Here is an 18,248-nt window from a genome sequence, read left to right on the forward strand (position 1 = left end):
TCAATGCCGGCCTCTTCCAGGCTTGATTCACAAGGCGACGGTGAAGACGGTGAACGTGGAGCGGTCCTCCGTGTCCGTGGAGTGGTCCGAGGGCGGCGCCATCAAGGGCAAGGAGGTGAGTGACGGCCGGCCCACCGCCCCTTCCCCAGGCCGTGCTCATGCCCTCCCAGCCCACAGCCCCAATTTTCCCCGGCTCCAGGGGCTTTTCATGTCTTTAGCAACGGCCTTTAGCCTTTCTTTAAAACTTAATATGACACTAATTAAGATGCCATATGAAGAGAGCTGAGTTTGATTTCCAGAATACCTATGCTGTGTGAGAATTGAGGGGAAAGGGAGCCGGGGCACTTGAGGTTGCTGTGCTGAAATCCTGACACGTAACAAAATCTCCTTTGGTAACTGAGCAAACATGCTTGTCCCGTCTGTTTCTCTGGAGACCTATATTCTGGAGTTTAGTGAAAGACTTAAGGTTGCCATTGACTGGTTCTTTGAAATTGGATCTTATGCTGTTTGTGTGCATGCTGCACTCAAATATGCAAAATTTGCAGATTCAGGTATAATTGCTGTCTAAATTGTGTGTATGTCTTATGATAATAAAACTCTATTAAGACAATTAAAAAACAAGTAAATTTTCTTGTAAATTTTCTTATAAACTTTCTAATATGCTGTTAGCACATATTATATTGCCCACATACACGTGTTTCTGAGCTAATTCGATTTCTTAAAGATACTTAAAGATTCCATATAAATAAAATTTTATAGATTACCTTTCATGTTAGAATGTACTATTGCTACATTTTACAGAAGCTCACCTACTTGTTTTTACTGTTTTAATAGACTCTCATTCTAAGTAACTTAAAAGCTAATTGAAAACTCAAGAACATCCTGGAGTGGTGCTTGTGTTGCTTCATTTGGTGAATTCCAGTGAAAGCTGCTGTGATACCCGGGTTTTTGTGTACACATGCTTTCAACCTCTTCTGCAGGGTTAGGTTTGAAAAACTGAACCGAGAGAGTTGCTGTCTTTTGTGCTCGAGCCTGCCCTGCAGCTGCCTGTGCCAGGGCACTGCAGGATGAGGTGAAGGCAGGATTATGACTTCACTGGGGGGTCAGGTGGGAGGCGGTAGCTAGCCTGAGGTGAAATCGCCTGCAATAGCAAGTGAAAATGCAGGTGAATTGACTTGTGGATTAAATGATGAATTCGTTGTGTCCCAAAGGCTAAGCAGCTCTTTGAATTTATTTCAGTAAGTGCAGTCATACAGTAAACACTTAATGCTCTCCTAGCAAAGGAGTCACAGAGCAGCTGAGATTTACTAAGATTAGCAGTCGGAGATTAAAGCAGTTGATGCCAAATGTGCTTTGCCTATCTCTTCAGAAGTGCTCTATGGCACCTGCAATGCTGCGTGGTGTTTGGCAGATGAGGGTAAATGGCTTAACTAGCACATTTCTTCTAGCATATTTGGATACACAAGACTACCCAAATGGAATATGAACTACTGTCTTGCCCTTCCATGGAATTTTAACATTTGGCAGGCAGTGGGTCAGGTTTGTTTGCCTGTACTGAAAGTCAAGGGTAAAAAAAAAAAAAAAAAAAGCCGTAAGTGGTAGCAGCAATATTCCACTCTGTAAAATCCTGCCTTTGCTCTTATAGATTGATATTGATGATGTGATAACAATAAATCCTGAGTTATCGGAAGAACTACCTGCTGCAGATGTGAAAGAGAACCTTCCTTTGCAAGAGAATGTAACTGTACAGGTAAGTGCTTTAAAAATATTTAGTCTCTCCTAAGGTACTAACGTGTCAGCGGCATAGGTCTTGTTATAAACAATGCCCTCAGTCTTAAAGTTTAAGGTCTCTAACTTGTCTTTTCTGTTTCATAGTTAGACTTTGGTCAGAAATCCTTGTTGTATCAATTCTGTCTTGAAGTGCTGTGCTAGTTGTTTGCAGCTTACTCCTATTACTTATGGCAGTCATTGTTTTTCAGAAACAGAAGCGTAGAACAACCCTTTCAAAAATTCCTGCTCCACGGGAAGGTGAGAAAATATTCTTTTCTCTGCTATATCCCTGTGAAACAGTGGTGGTCTTCCATTGCAGCTGTAACATTCTAGCTGAGTGCATCATAAGGGTGCTCATTTAGGCAATGCTAATAAAGACCATACTGGTTCATACCAACACTTTGTACTCCTGAGTGCAAAAACTTTGCTGACAGATTTCTGTCCTGTTCTTGTGAGCTGGGGTTTGTTGATGTGTTGCCCTTTTCTGCAGCTTTTCTGTAGTTACTCCTTGACGCTGCTTTATATGTCACTAGGCAGTTACTGTTGCAGTGAATTTTCAAGTTTTGTATGAAGTTTTGCAAATGCCACAAACAACAAAAGGTAAGTGGCAGTTATTAGAAGTGTCAAAATGAGAGTGGAAAGAGCAAGAAAGAAATAGCAAGTGACAAATGGATGTCTCCTCTTCAAACAGTCTCCCTAGACAATCACTAGAGCTTTATCCCTGGAGACATAGCAGATGGGGCAGCCCAAGTGTCAGCTGGTGTGCCATAGCTCAGTGATCGTGTGTCAGTACGGTGTTTTGAGCAAAGCCAGAGAAGATAGAGATGTCAGAGTGTGTGATTGCTAAGGAATTGTTTTTCCTGAGGCATCAGGAGTTGGAAACTCCCACGTTTTCTACCCTCTTTTAGCTTATTAGTTGACTCTCAGCTTTTTGAATTGCAAGTGGCGGCGTTACAGGTCTATTTGCCATACACTTGTGTGACACTGAGGTTGAATGGTTGCTAATTTAATGATACTCTTGAAGTGCATAGTCAGAATTTGTGCTTTTCCATGCAACTGAGCTGTAAAACAAAACAGCTGGCCTTGTCTGGCCTCTTTTGTTGCATGTGATGCAAGACAGGGAAGTTGGTACCAGAAGACAGCAGTACAAATCCCCTTGTGTTGGAGAGGCAGGAGTAGTCAGAGAAGCTTAGTGTGTCAAAAGTTGTTCTGTACTAGCGCATCCTGATCTTCTTCAAATCCAGAGAACTCTCCATAAATATTGAACTGACAAGCAAGGTGATGTGATAAAGTCGTGACTGTCTCTAGACAGGTCAGTTAATGGACCTGGATAGCCAGCTGGAAAAATAAAGGTGGTTTAATCCAGTCACTAGTTGATGGAAAAATGTTCTCACAGAGGTCACAGCTTACCTGCAGTATAGAATCTAACTGCAAATCTGAAATATCTGTTGCCTTTCCTACTGGCACAGTCTTGTCTCTGAAGACCTGCTCAGAGTACAAAAGAAGCGGTGCTTTCACTATTCCTCAAATATTATTATCTGTTATATAGCTAGCTAAACCCCATGAGTGTCGGTGAGTATCTGTCTTGTTGCAAACTCTGCACTGCACCAATTAGAAAGCTAACATTGGCTTCAGGTTTTGGTTCTTGGATTAAACAAATTAAAGAAGATCAGGAGATGTCTGTCTCCATTTCATTCAGGAAAATGAGAGAAGCAGCAGCAGTCCTTTCAGAATTAATTAAGAAACAGATACTGCCTCAGTCCTCTGAATCAAGAAGAATTTGGGAGGATGCTGAATGTCCTTACATACAAGAATCACTTGAATCAAACCCATTTAGATGCAGCAAATCCTCCAGTTGGTATGCCTGTCCAGGATCACTATCATGTACAGAAAAAATGCTGCTTAGTTTGTGATGAGATTGGGTCTGGGCATGTGTGACAAACAAATGGAATAAAATGCCACCTCTGAGTATAATGAAATGATGCTTTTTGTTCTTAAAGCTGCACCAGTGATACCTAATGTCTCTGCACCTAAGCAGAAGATTCCAGGTAAAGAGTTAACAGATACGAGGACTGAATTTCATGGGTATGGTTCTAAGGAATTTGATCCAGAATTGAAATTAACCCTTGGTCTGAAACAGATCTCATGTCCTTTGAAATCATAGTGATTAATTCTGGATAAATTCTTGTGATTGCTAGAGGTGAAGGTAGTTCTAGCTTGCATATCACACTTTATTTTTTTTCGTATCAGATTTGCTTTCTTTAAAAATCTATTGAGGTATATGTTCCAATCCCTTCCCCAGGCAGCTTTGTGAGGGACTTGGGTTTCAGTGAAAGAAATATACCTTGGCATGTGACAATGGAGACTGCCTATAAAAGAACCCTTTCCCAAGATTTACTGTTGTGATTGTATAGAGTCTTTTAGATGAATTTAGTGTTCTCAAGCTCCCACTCCACTGGGCACCACGCACACTGTCTGTGCCTGGGTGCTGTCATGGTGGGCATGATGCTGCCCATGACCAGTTGCCAGACTGCAGTCACCATCGCACAGTTAATTCACACAGCCCTGCAAGTGCCAAGCTTCAGAGCATTTCCTTGTTCCCTGACTTGTCACTGCCTACTTCTTGGGTATTAAAGTTCTGGAACTGCTGTATTAGTGAATCCTTAGTGGCATCTGAAAGAAATTCACTGGAACTGCAAATCTGGAATGAACTGTTTGCTTTTCTGTAGTGGTATATTTCATGATCACTCTTCACCCACCTGCATTGCTTTGTCCTGCACTTCACTAATGCATCAGAGATCTGGAAAAGGTCCCTTTAGCCACACATTTGTTCCCCACTGTTCTGTGCTTTGTGAGCACTTGGTTACTTCAAATGTCTTGAGTGTCTGAGGCATGATGCTGACCTTGAATTTGTGTTTCCAAAGCTGTGCGTGGCCGTTCCAGGATGTCTGTTATCACAGAAACTCAGTGTGGCCTCCAGGAAAATGAGATGGGAATGGATCCCTGCACTTCTACACAAACCAGAAACAATTCGTCAGTTCCTGGTGAGTGGAGAAAGAACCCAGTGAATTCTTACTATGGAACAAGATGCTTTGTGTGCATTTAATTAGGTAAACTGCAAATCCCAGGGGGAGGAGCAACCTTTACCCCTTCATATATAAAACAAGAGAGACCTAGAGGTCTGCCACTCTGTAGACATCCAGGGCTCCTTCCTGAAGGGCTTCCCAAAGGACTTTGGAAACAACGTTGTCAAATAATGATGTGCTTTTTTTAGCCAGAGAGTGCGGTTGTGTGTGTGGGTGGCTAGAGTGGGAATAGAAGTGCCTTAATACTGCTGACAACGTGCTCTGCAACTCTACTGGTAGTAGTTTAACCTATACTGGTTGAATAGAGAAAGAACGTGAACATACTTGAATTACGAAATTGCACTTCTTTATCTTTACCAGACCTGCCCTATGAATAGTTGAGGGCATGCCTTGTGTATTAAGTTCTGCAAAGTCATTGAAATAAGAAGCTTGATACTAAATTCTTGTCTCGTCAGTGTAGCCTTGATTTGTAGCTTTGAACAAAGGTTGGTGATCAGCAAAGGACGTAAGAATTTTTTGCACACTACCACAGGTCTTAGCTAGTTCTATCTCTTGATACAATCCATTGAGGAATGCCTTTATAAATTACAGAATTATTCTTGATCTTTGGGACCTAATTATCGGGTCTGGTCTGGCTTCTTTCTGCAGCTGGCCGAACCAGGACTAGTAGGCTGAGCTGTGCTCCAGAAGCCTCACTGACAAATGTAAATGGAAATACAGAGGACCATCTGCCTGCTGCTAGAATGAGCTCTTCAGTGAGCCCAGGTACCAGGGAGCAGTGGGTAAGAACTGACTCACCAGTCAGCAACACATCATTATGTGATTGCTGCTTTGAAAAGGTGGCTCTGTCAGTAAAACTGAATATCTTAGAGTATTTTTTATTACAAATGTGTAATTCTGTTATAGTGGTATCTCCTCAGAAACTCTGCCTTTACTTTGGAGTGGTAGTGAGGCTTGCTAGGCAGCTTCTGTGGGATGTAGGTCTGGTTTGGGGAGGAAGTGCTGCAAAATTAATGACCATCCTTCTGAAGATGATTGCTTCCTGTACAAGTTTGTCAGCAACCTGGAAAGGTTGAGGTGTTTGCATTGTGCTTAAAACCTAGTATGAAAATTTAATCCAAGGAAATGTTTTTATTTTATCTAGTTCGGAGAAGATCCAACATTGTGAAAGAGATGGAGAAAATGAAAAACAAAAGGGAAGAAAAGAGAGCTCAAATTAGTGAAATCAGGACAAAACGTGCACAGGTGGAGTACTCTACAATACACCAGTAAGAGGAAATTCTATAGGATATTGTATCACAATAGTTGAAACGAAAACATTTTGGACAGGCTTTGTTCTTATGAAGATGTACGTAAGGATGGATTCATTCTGGTTTCAGAAAGTTCTGAATCTTGTGGCCTTTAAGTGAAATATTTCTAATTCTAGATCTAACAGATGATTGTTTAGTATGCTCTGGGTTGTTTTTGCTGTAACAGGTTAATTACTTTTGCATCCACTTGTTTTTCCATGCAGGAATTTGACAGCAGCTGTCCAAACTGGGAGTTTGCACGTATGATCAAGGAATTCAGAGCAACTTTAGATTGTCAGCCAATATCTATAACTGACCCAGTAAGTAAATACTGAGGCTACTAACTGCAGCCTGTAAACAGACTTCTTTATTTTGTACTGAAGATTTTAGCATATGAGCAATTTAGTACATCACTGCACCTTGGAAATCCTCTGAGCATATTGTGATCTTGAGGCCTGGTGGTATATATGAGGTCACTTACCTCCCCTATTTAGGGCTAAGCTGCCTTGTGTTACTTTGCGTATGTCACTAGGGAAGAGCTTGCACTTTGACAATTATCATGCAATGATTTCTATGGTAACATCAATATTTTTTTAGAGCTTGTAAATGGCAGAGTCTATTACACAGTAGCTTAGCTTGTTGTAGGTATAGGTATAAGTTAAAACAGACTATAGCCCTATAACAGAAAGTGTTATAATTTGTAAGTCATAATAAGTAATTTTAAACTATGTCAAAAAGCAGAGGAGCAAAAGTAGAGGCCAAAAACTAGAAAAAATGGACTTGGTTGAGATCTTCAGCAATTATGGAAGAAGCATTGTTTAATACCTGAGAACAAGTAGTCCTTGTCTAGCAAAAACCTTGTTATGGTCAGTGAAAAATGACAGCATTTAAGTTCAAGCTAGGAACTAGATTAGAACACAAAGTGGTTTGTGTGCCTGCATCTTACGGGGCTGAGAACCAGCTGTTTGTGTACGTATTGCTGCATGACGGAAGAAGTGTGTCATCTTCTGCTTTCTGCCTCACCCAGTGGAACATGCACTTTCCCAAACTCAGTTGGTATGTAGCTGTGCTGCACAAATTGCTAAACTTGCTGCATCAGTAGAGAAGTCCAGGTCAAAAAATACCTCTGGTATAACTTAAAATAATAATTTGTCTGAGTTTGACTGTAGCTGCAGTATTGCTATCAGATTTTGCTGGAAAGCTGATCAAGGACTGAACAACTTACTAATTCTGATACAGAATATTTTGGGCACTTTCTATAGCAGAGTAGCATTTCCATCTGATGTGTTGGAGTATGCTATGCAAAGGTCAACTGTTTGCAGTGTTTCTTTTGCACTGAATGGACTTTAAGACTTGCATCTCTCCACGGGTGGGCCTGAGCAGTAGCAGAGACAACTCTGCTCAGCATATAGAAAAGTAGATGTGAGGGAGTATTGGATCCTTCTCTGTAATACTAAGTAGGTGTGGGTGTAATTTGGAAATAAGTATTACTTGTTTTCTTACTTTTCTTTTAGATAGAAGAACATAGGATTTGTGTCTGTGTGAGGAAGCGCCCTCTCAATAAACAAGGTGAGTGTACTGACAAAGCAGCTCTGTCTTGGAGTAGTCTGATATTTCTTATTCTTGTTAAAACTGAGGGTCTTTTCTGTCAACAGAACTTCTAAAAAAGGAATGTGATGTGGTTACTGTTCCAAGCAAGTGTGTCCTACTGGTGCATGAGCCAAAGCAGAAAGTGGACCTAACAAAATACCTTGAAACCCAAGCATTTAGATTTGACTTTTCATTTGATGAATCCTCTTCTAATGAGATGGTATACAGGTAATGCTTTCTTCTCATTGGGAAAGACTGCCAAGATAAAAGCACAGAGCTATGGCTAGATAGCATCCTGGCTTAAACTGCTGCCCGAAATAAATATTAAAATCCTTTTTGGAGGAAACTGAAAGACTGAAAAGTCTAAAGCTTATTTTTGGCATAGCCTTGCTGATTTCCAAAGGATTTGCCTTGATTTGTGTGGTGTGGTTTTTTTTTTAAGGAAAACTGATGAATCAGGATGAGAAATGCTTGCCTTAACTATCTTTTACCTTCTGAATATCCAGGTTCACTGCTAGACCTCTTGTAGAGACTATCTTCGAGGGTGGGAAGGCGACATGCTTTGCATATGGCCAGACAGGCAGTGGCAAGACACATGTAAGTTTTTCTCCAAGGTCTCAAATTTTCCAACTTTATCTGAAGTGTTTTAAAGCTTGTTGATAATGAGTAGGATTGCATAAGGAATTTGGATCTTGGTTTTGTTGTCTTGAAGCTAATACTTTATCAGTTGTTAATCCTCTTTTTCTGTAGTTTTATGTATTGGTGGGTCTCCTTTGAGGTTGTGAGGAAAATCGTGCTAAAATAACCCCATAGCTGGCTTTTTAAAGACTTAGGATGTCCTGACAGGTTAGTGTTAGTCATGGCTATTCCTTGCCTCAAACGGCTGTTGCTGTCTAACTCCAGTTGGCAAAGTGCCTACATCTGAGACAAAGGGTGTCATCTGTACCATGTTTTGAGCTTGGGAGGCATTCCGAAGACTTTAGCGATTGTATAAGAATAAGGCTCTTGTTGCACATAAACATTTAAGTGATCTGGTATTGTTTGTGAAGTGGGCAAACTAGTGTGTTTGCTTTCTAACGGCTCCTTCCAGTCTACTACCAGTTGCAGTTTCAAGAGACCTGAAGATGGTGTTTTCTGCCTCAAATGTGATCTCTACGTTTTCAACAACTGTATTGAGGGAAGGAAAGTGGGAAACTCTTTCATCACAGCATGATAGTGGAGTCAGATCTGCTGTTTTGTTCTGCAAGAAGCCTTTACCTCAAACCACAGTGATCTGGACTGGACTAGGCTAGCCTGCCAGTTAGAGTGATTAGACAGTTGCTGTCATTCCAGTGTTAGAGACAAGTTTTAGGCTAGGATCACCTCCATTAGTGCTATGTAGTGAGCTGTAGATCCCTTCCCGTAATCCAGAAGGAAATTTGGAAGTTTGTAGAAGTTTGGACATGGGCTGCCTCCATTGCACTGGAATGGGCAGATAAACCTGCTCATCTTCAGCATCATTACAAGAATACAACTGTGAGGCACTAAAATCATAGGCAATGAAGTTGCTTTCCCTTCCTGATCCTAGGGTGCAGAACTAGTGCAAGGACGATAGCTGTACCTTGAATCTAGGGTGTTGCATATTAAACTCTGGTAGATTGAGAATAAAGCAAGTCACCAGGATAGCACCAGCTCAGAATTTTGTTGGGATTAAAGGTACCTTGGTCAAAGGAGTCAAAGGTATTGTCTGCTCTAGAAGTTTGATGTGTTTGATACCACAGACGTGAGCTTTTGTGAGTGGCAGTGGAAATGCTACTCGACCTACATCCTAAAAAATGAGGCTTTGTTTCTTCTGACCAGAGGCTGGTTGCACTGTCAAGGCCATGCATTTCCCCTGGGAAGAACAACTGCTTTGACTCTGCACTGCAGAGCCTTACAGGCATTCAGCTGTTGCTTTGCATAGTCCAGATCTTCCTTCTGAACTGGTAGGGAAGCATCAAACTAATTTTATCCTAAATTGCACTGTGTTCTAATCATCTTGCTGACATCGGAGCATATATGTATATGGTAACTTCCTAGTATGTTCCTGGGACTAAAATTAGGTACCCTGACTTGTTTGTACCACACCTTACCTCTGGCCTTTTTTCTTCACAGACTATGGGTGGAGACTTCTCCGGGAGAGCACAGAATGCCTCAAAGGGCATCTATGCTTTTGCATGTAAGTTGATTCTTCTTTAGATACAAAAATCAAATTAGTGCTTGTTTTTCTTAAATAGATAAGATCTGGTTTTGTATGGTTATTTAAAATGCTTCCAGTAAAAGACACAAAGTGTTTGTGTTTTCAGGAATAAGTTGTGGTGTTTGTTGCAGAAGGTATGCCTATTTTTTTTTTTTTCAGTTTCATAAAATATTTTCCATCCAGCCTGTAAGTTTCTAGATTCACACTTAGCTCACCAGAAGGTAATTGGTTTTGAGGCAAAGAGATGACATATTCTAGTTTGGCATTTGCTGGGCTGAGCTATTTAATTTTGATCCTTACTTTTGTCTCAGACTAAGGATGCTGTTTGGAAATACTGACTTGAATGCAACAGAACCCTACCTATTTCTGATATAAAGCTTGTTATACAGAAAGCACATGAATGTATGTGTTATGGTTCTTCTTGTAAGTATTAGATGCAAAAAAACCTAGCACATTCAAAATGATTTCAGAAAACAGATGCGTAGAAGCCCCTCCTTGATATAATGCCTAGAAAGCACCATGAACCCTGACCACCTCTACCTTTCCCTATAGAAAGGCACATTGTGAAACTAGCCTGTGTAGCAAGGCAGTTGAAACAAGACCAACTGTTTGCTAGTCTCTGAAAATTAGTTATGACTGGCCCTGAAAGAAAGTCATTGCTTTTCAGCTCAATATCAAAGTCTGAAGCTTAACTGTGAGAAGCTGCACTGGATCCAGCCAAACGGTCAACTACTCTGGTGTATTTTCTCAAATGGCAGCAATGCACATGCTCAGGGATGTGTGTTTTCTAGGCTTTCCTCAAGAAGCACTTGAAACAAATACATGACTTCTTCAGGCCTGTCCAAAACAATAGCAGATCCCAGTGTTCCCCCAGATCAGTACGGATTGCTGTCTGCAGGTGACACTAGCAGTAGAAACTTCCATATTGCCCTGTGTTTTCAGTCCCTGGATGAGGATGCTGCTGAAACTGTTCTCCAGGTAGTGGCACAGCACTGATTTTTTTCACTAGCATTTGTTCAGGATGACTGTCACTCAGCTACTAGACACGGCCTTATGGCTGTGCAATATTTGAAAGTAGATCAAGTAGCAACCAGAATGTGTTTTAAACTAGTTAACTAAACTCCTGCTTTTCCTCACTAGCACAAGATGTCTTCCTCCTCCTAAAGCAGCCCAGGTACCGAAGTCAGGACTTGGAAGTCTATGTGACTTTCTTTGAAATATACAATGGAAAGGTAAGGCTTCTTTTAAATCTTGACCTGACCTCTTTGGTTGAATGTTTCATAAGTAGCTGAATGAAACTTCCTAGTTTCTGTAGTTGTATATATTCTATTGTTCTTGGTGTGCTTGGAATTGAATTGGAAGACTAGGTTAAAGGTGCTGTTTCTATATAGCTTTGTATAAAGACAGTGCAAAATGCTTAGGATACTTTCTTCAGATTTGCCTCAATTTTGTTGCCTGAATATAGGTGTTTGACCTCTTGAACAAGAAGGCAAAGCTTCGAGTCCTAGAGGATGGCAAGCAGCAGGTCCAGGTCGTTGGTCTCCAAGAGAGACAAGTCAGCTGTGCTGAGGATGTCATCAGAATGATTGAGATGGGCAGTGCCTGCAGGTTTGGTGCCTTAAAACCAAGAAGAGTCATGTCCTATTGTACCTCCATGTTGACAAAAAATATATGTCAGTAGCTGGTGCTTTGAGACTTAAACAGGAGCTTGTTGTTCCCAGTAATAGGCAGGCACTAAGCAGCACCTCTGCGTGAAAACATGATGATGGTTACAGAATAAAGGGCTAAGCAGGGATGGGTTTAGCCTGCCTTCCATGCAGAAGGTCAGAGTTCATGGTTCATATGTCCTCATGTAACTCCAAGAAGAGAGAAACTATTCACATGAGGAGGTGGCTGCCCTAGTGCCACAGCTACACTTAGCAGTCTAGTTGCTATCTAGAAGTATCAGCTAGTTTACAGGAGTACAAGTAGCTCCCTGTGGGCTTGTAAGACCAAGGAAGAACAGCTGGCATCAACCTACAGTTGCTAAAATGCTTTGGCTTAACTGCGGGCTAGATGAGCTATTCAAACAAAATGCCGCATGTTGTTCAGGGATCTGTCTAAAGAATCCTTGAGAGCAGCTGCCAAGGGACAGCCGTAGGCTTGGCAGCTCATTCTGGCAGGAAGGCTGCAGTCAGGGCAACTCTACACTGTACTGATGTCTTTAATCAGGAGCTAAAATCTGTATTATCAAGTCTTACCTGTCTCAGTTAAGTTGCAGCTGCTGTGGAAACATTACCAGGCAAATGAGAACTCCTTGGCTTCTGTATTACACTGCATGTGCAAATATGTGCATCCTGCAAGCTCATTCAGCACTCTGCTGTGTGTGCTTTTTTGGCTGACAATTCAGCGAAGAACTGTTTAACATTTCAGGCTCCTGCCTCACTTTAGGACAACCTCCCTCTGTTTCCCCCAGCAGTAGGGATGCAGGTGGGACAGTGAACCTGCTAACCTTCTCAGGGACTAATAGTGAAGGTCACAGGGAGGTTTATGGTTAACTTAGACTCCAGCCTGTGTCTTGCAGTGATGGGGCAGGTGCAGTTGCACAGCAGAGGTAAAGTGCCAAGCCAGCTTGGCTGGAGAAGGGGATTTACTATGATTGTAACATGCTAGCAACAGCTAACACTGTTTAGTGGGAAGCTTGGCTGAGCTTACTGTGTAATGGCAGACACACTAGGAGAATGACATGTGGCATCTCTGAGGCAGGGAGATGCAGGGCTGAAGGTACATTTTCCATCTCCAAATGCATGTAAAGCATTAGCAGTTAGAAAGGCATTCCAGTGTAGGCTGGCTGAGTTGAGACCACCAGCTTTAATAGCCTTAAGTCTCCACAACTGGTGTGCAGGTTCATATTTCTGACAACAGTCCTTCTGTGCTTTTGTATTGGAGATAATGCATGCAAACTTGAGATATGGGATATGGGTATGGGATAAATCTGGGGGAATTAAACAATTGAATGGCTGCAGGTCTTGTCAGGTGCTGTTGGGACATGTCGCATCTTCTGTGACACTGTTCTAACGCTTGTTTGCATCTTTGCTGTAGGACATCTGGGCAGACTTTTGCGAATGCTAGCTCTTCACGGTCACATGCCTGCTTCCAAATCATACTACGCCGAAGAGGGAAACTGCTTGGCAAATTTTCGTTGGTGGATCTGGCAGGGAACGAGAGGGGTGCAGACACATCTAGTGCTGATCGGCAGACACGAATGGAAGGTGCAGAAATCAATAAGAGCTTGCTGGCTTTGAAGGTGAGCTACTGCTCAGGGAGCAAATAGTGCTAATCAATGCATGGATTCTGTTCAACTCTGCGGTTATCTGTTCTGTTTCTTTCCAGTGCAAGGGAAAAGAACAGCCAACAAGATCCTAGCTTAGTATGTTAGCAACACTGAAAATTATGTATACTTCCATTTAGTATGTTTCCAGGAAAGCAGTGCAGTCTTATGAGGCCAGACACTGATACAGCCATTTCAAGCTTCACTCAAGTTGCCTTTTTTTATACATCTGATGGATATACTAGCTGTCTGGTGACAGTCAAATACCTCAAGTATATTTAAAAGGCTATGAAGCACTTATAGAGCAATAGAGATGACCTTTCTCCAGTCTATTGGGTTTAACAGCACTTGACAGTTGGTAGCTTGCAGAGCTGTTTGAGAAGAGATGCAGATATTGCATTCACAAGACTTGTCTTTTCTTAGGAATGTATCCGAGCTTTAGGGCAGAACAAATCTCATACACCTTTCCGGGAGAGTAAGCTGACCCAGGTGTTAAGAGACTCTTTCATAGGAACAAACTCTAGGACCTGCATGGTGAGTATGCGCATGGCACAAACACACTGCTTATGGGTTCTGCAATTTGACCAAATAGCTGCATGCTCTTCTAGAATGAGGGGACTTTGAAGCCAGGAAGCTTCAGTTCTCCGCAAAAAAGTCATACAGTTTTCCTCTTCCACTCACCCATGGTGACAGATCAAACCTGGTGGGCTTTGCCCAGCCCCAGTAGAAGCAGGGCTGCAGAAGTCTGGTTTGCTTTGTGTGCACAGTGGGTGTACACTGGTGGAAAGCTGGATACAGGGCTGCTGGCATGTCCCACAGGACGTATAAGAAAAATAGACTTGACAGAATGTCTCAACTCTGACCCTTAGCCCTAACATGTCCCAGCTGCCTAGTGAGATTTGCAGGGCCATTAACATGAGCACAAGTCAGATGTGGGAGTCACTGAGGTCTTCTGTTCTGTTTGCAGATAGCAATGATTTCTCCAGGCATGAGTTCGTGTGAGTACACCTTAAACACACTGAGATACGCTGACAGGTAATGGCCCTTCTGACCTGGGCATTTTACTCCTGTTGCAGAAGGTGTTTCAGCTGCTTTTATTTAAACCAAAAGTTCTCTTGTTGTTACTGTCTGTAATGGCAATTTGGAGGTTGGTTGTTAGGAGCAAATTATCTTAGAGCTGTCTTATGAAACTAACTTGTGTGTTCTGTGTGTGAGACGTAATAGAGACTGTTAAACTGTGACTAATGTCTCCTTTCCTCAGAGGAGGAGTCACTCATGCTAGACTTCAGACTGCCCTGGTTTTTGTAGGGGCTTTACCCTGTCCTGAATGGTTACCTCCATGCCTGTTACTTTTTGTAATACTTTGGGTCCCATCTGTAAGCAGTGTGCTAAGAATGTGTCCCTGACATGGCCCTACCAATGACACAAAACACTTGGTGTTCCTGATGGACTTTGATATGAACTAATAGGGTGTGGCACCTTGGAGACTTTGGGCAAAATCTGAAAGACCTGGAGATCTCAAATGCCTTGAAGCAGATAGTGGGAGTATGTGTTTTGAGTGCCCTGTGGTTGACCTTGGGTACCTGCAGGGCAAGGTAGATTTGCAGGGACTGAGCCCCAGGTTTCCCTGGGGGTCTTGCTGATACCTGGAATGCCTCTGACAGAGCAGTGAGTGCCTCCTGGTCTCATGCCTCTAGACCTTTCTGGTGAGGTGACAAGTAAAAAGGAGACTGTTACTTTTGTCATATGTTAACAAGATGACACTTACACATTTCAGGCTTGGTAGCTTTCCTTCAATTAGTTCACAAAAGGCTGCTTCGTTCCTTCCTGGAAAGCATTCCACTCTCTGAAAGGATGTATGGTAATTCTGGTCATAAACATGCAGGAACACTGTGAATCTTGACAGATTCCCAGATTAGGTTCTGGATTGAAGTTGCATTTTCTTCTTCTGGTGGACAGTCATTCCTGCTCACCTGAAAGTACAGGACAAAATGCAGCATCTGACTTAGTGTTCTCCAGTAAGATTCTAGTCTTGAGCTGGGCCCATTGGATTCTTAGCTAGTGCACAAGGCAAGCTATAAGAAAGGAGGTATTAGGCTGAAACTCACTGGAAATATGAAGTTAATGCTAGTAACTGGAATGAAATGCCCAGCTGGTATCTGACCTCTACTTCTAATACCATATTATCAGCCCATGGCTTTTATCCTTATTATAGAGCTATTCTGGCACAGTGGGTCTCTGGGAAAAATCAACCTTATTCCTTTCCTTTCCATACTAACTTCTCTTAGTTGGTCATGACAGACCAAGCTGACATGTGGAAGACAGCTTCTGTGAAAGGCATTGCTGGCAATTAGCATTCTGTACTTGGACATTTCTCTCCAGGACAGGTCTTAGATTGGGCATGGTAACAAACCTCAGCTTTCCTTCCCACAGTCCTCTGGGGTTTCTGCCCATGTGAGCTTGTTCTGAGGGTGGTGCAACTTTTTAAGTGCAGATGAATGTTTTTTGCTGAGCACTGATTGATTGCAGTAGCTATTTTGTGATGCTGTAGCCCAGAAACTGCTGGAAGAAGAGTTTGAGTGACAAATCTTCTTGTTGCAGAGTGAAAGAGCTCAGCCCTCATAATGGAGGTGGTGAAACACAGAATCAGATGGAGACTGAGAATGAGGAAACGGAGACCAGTGGAGAAGGCTCAGGTTATAATGTATGTCTGTGCAGTGGCTGAACAGATCTCAAAGCTGGGAACAACTTGCTGTTCTTACTTGGGCCATTTCTTGCAGCTCTCCAAGAATGAGGAGGAAGATCTCTCTCCTCATGTGTTCAACTTTTGTGATGCCGTGACTCAAGTTAATGAACGGGAGGAGAAGATTGTAGAACAGCTTAGAGAACTGAGACAGGTATGTGGAAGAGGCAAGCCCAGCCTGGGCTGCCTTTCACATGTTAATAGCACCTTGCCTTGTCTGAGCCAAGTGCTGCTGGGTAGGCTGTGGGCTGTAATGCAAGATGCTGTACTTTTTCCTCACTGCCAACTTTTTCCTGTGGTTTCCTGCCCAACTGGTTAAACTGGGGCATTTCAGTGCTTGTGGCCAGCTGGTCCCCTTTCCCCTCCAACTGGCAACCTCTACTTTCTGCTAATGAGCACTGATGGGTGGTACTGCTCTGTAGAAGCTCAGGTCTGTTGATTGGTGTGCCAGATTTGAAGAAACTAATTGAATTTCCAGAAAGTCAGTTTCTCATCACTGTTATCCTTGTAAATACAGAGAATGACGATTGACCTTGACTACCTCTTGGGAATCACGGAGCAACCAGACTATGATCTGGAGACCTTTGTGAGCAGAGCTAAGCACTTCATAGAGGAGAGCTCAAGAAACTTTGTTAATGTCAGAGGTATGTTAGTGCTTGTCTCTGACTAGCACAGTCACTAATCTTTTTTGAAAGATCTGAAAGGTAACACCAGCATATCTGTGGGGGTTTGAGCACCCAGTCTTCCTGCACAGCTTATGGTTTGTATCACTTTCCTAGGTGATCCACAGGGGCATATCTGAAATGTCCTATTGTCTGCACTTGCCAAAATAAAATTTTGGCTCATAACTTCCACTTGCTTTGCACTTCCATATAAAACTGCCTTCCCTTGAGCAGAATACAGTATCCACCAAGAGCAAAGGAGCTGAAGTCTGTTTGGCTAGTCGGTTATATAGTTCACCTTTTGCCTTGGCCAAAAAACAGATTTTGAGAAATAAGTCCCAATGCCATGTTGTGGGGATTCATAGGGGTATGCCCTCTGTTTCCACTCCTGTTTCTATGGATATCAGGCCTTAATGCCCATCTACTTGTAACTGCTAGGCATATACTGAGATGCCATTGTCTGCCAGCACCTGTCTGGCACACCTTTGCCTTAGCACATGGCATTACTTAACATGCAACAAAATCCCTCCAACTGTTCAGTTCTGACCCAGTTCAGAGACTTCCCTGTTCTGTGCAGGGGGATGTCAGTTGCTTCTTCCCTGAGCACTGCCTGCCTTGTTTGGACTGTGCTGGTTGAAGCAGTGGTAGAGAAGCAGCAAGGCACAGATGTGTCAGCCAAGCTCATACATGGGTAACAGAGTGCCAGGTACATAGCCTGCCTGACTAGGCCAGGGGAAGCTGCACTGGTAACTGCTACTTTCCTGCCACCTTTGATTGCTACTTGAGCCATTGCAGCTGGCATAGTGTTTTGCCTCAAAAACGGGGTTTTTTATTTTAATTGTGGCATCAAGGTGAACTGTTAACCTGAAGTAGTGACTTTTTTCTTAAACAGCCCTAGCTGTCCTCCCATCTCAAATGCAGCCCGAGAGCTGTATCCCTCCATTCACCATGGAAGAGTGGTGACAAAAGTAAATGCCCTGCTGCCCTCTCTGCCTCACAGGCCAGGGAAATCTGGCCCTCGGATGGTTGGATTAGTGGCATTTAGTTTGAACTACAAACTATAGGCTTGAAACTGTTGATGAGTAGAAATAAACAAGTACAGCTGAAGAACTTTGTGGGACCAGGCAGGGTTTGATGTTGGCTGAGCAGTTCTTGCCCAGTTCACTTCCCTCTGGCCCTTGCAGAGCCCTGCTGAGGGGGGCAGCTGGGCTGGGGAGTTTAGCTTCCAGGTCACTCATGCTGCCACTGTCTGTCTTTACAGAAACGTTGGATGCCCTGGGGGCTGCCATGCAAGTGGAGGAGCAAGCCAGCAAGCAGATGAGCCGGCAGAAGCCTTAGTAAATACAGCAAAACCTGGTTCACAAGCAGTTTTCTGTGTCTTGCATGTTTTTCAGTGGTTTGTGTAACTCCTGTTTTAAATGTGGTAGAGTGTCTACAGGTCACGTGTGCCTGAGGGCAGTGAATGTGGCAGCCTCTCTTCATGGCCTGGTATCGGGGTACTCAGCAGAGTACTGGAACAACCTCTTGCAAGACTTGGGGAGGGGGGCCTGAGTGTTTGCTAGATGTGTCTAGCACCTGGC

The 18,248-nt window shown here is 42.9% G+C and overlaps 1 protein-coding gene across 2 annotated transcripts; it reads left to right on the plus strand.

Annotated features, from left to right (window-relative positions):
- Positions 1-25: 25 nt before the first annotated feature.
- KIF2C (kinesin family member 2C) lies at positions 26-18,006 on the plus strand. 2 transcript variants are annotated; one of them, XM_010289732.1, is made up of 21 exons: positions 26-115; positions 1,646-1,750; positions 1,980-2,028; positions 3,771-3,818; positions 4,695-4,814; positions 5,505-5,621; positions 6,001-6,101; positions 6,370-6,465; positions 7,660-7,714; positions 7,801-7,963; positions 8,242-8,332; positions 9,869-9,932; positions 11,094-11,185; positions 11,419-11,561; positions 13,035-13,239; positions 13,687-13,797; positions 14,231-14,298; positions 15,865-15,967; positions 16,044-16,160; positions 16,524-16,650; positions 17,930-18,006. In XM_010289732.1, the coding sequence occupies exons 5-21, from the start codon at positions 4,715-4,717 to the stop codon at positions 18,004-18,006; spliced, it is 1,830 nt and encodes a 609-aa protein (XP_010288034.1). In that variant the 5' UTR covers positions 26-115; positions 1,646-1,750; positions 1,980-2,028; positions 3,771-3,818; positions 4,695-4,714. The 2 variants fall into 2 exon arrangements, with proteins under 2 accessions (XP_010288034.1, XP_010288036.1); XM_010289734.1 differs by lacking the exons at positions 3,771-3,818; positions 5,505-5,621.
- The last annotated feature ends 242 nt before the right edge of the window (positions 18,007-18,248 follow it).

This window comes from Phaethon lepturus, unplaced genomic scaffold (assembly GCF_000687285.1).
Source record: "Phaethon lepturus isolate BGI_N335 unplaced genomic scaffold, ASM68728v1 scaffold43916, whole genome shotgun sequence".
Lineage (NCBI taxonomy): Eukaryota > Metazoa > Chordata > Aves > Phaethontiformes > Phaethontidae > Phaethon > Phaethon lepturus.

What these genes read in the sequence shown, in the direction of transcription:
- KIF2C (XM_010289732.1), top strand. Translation starts at nt 4,715, where the DNA reads ATGTCTGTTATCACAGAAACTCAGTGTGGCCTCCAGGAAAATGAGATG. An exon ending in TCAGGACAAAACGTGCACAG is followed by an intron (nt 6,102 to 6,369) that starts GTGGAGTACTCT and finishes TTTTCCATGCAG; the next exon opens with GAATTTGACAGCAGCTGTCC. An exon ending in AAACTTTGTTAATGTCAGAG is followed by an intron (nt 16,651 to 17,929) that starts GTATGTTAGTGC and finishes CTGTCTTTACAG; the next exon opens with AAACGTTGGATGCCCTGGGG.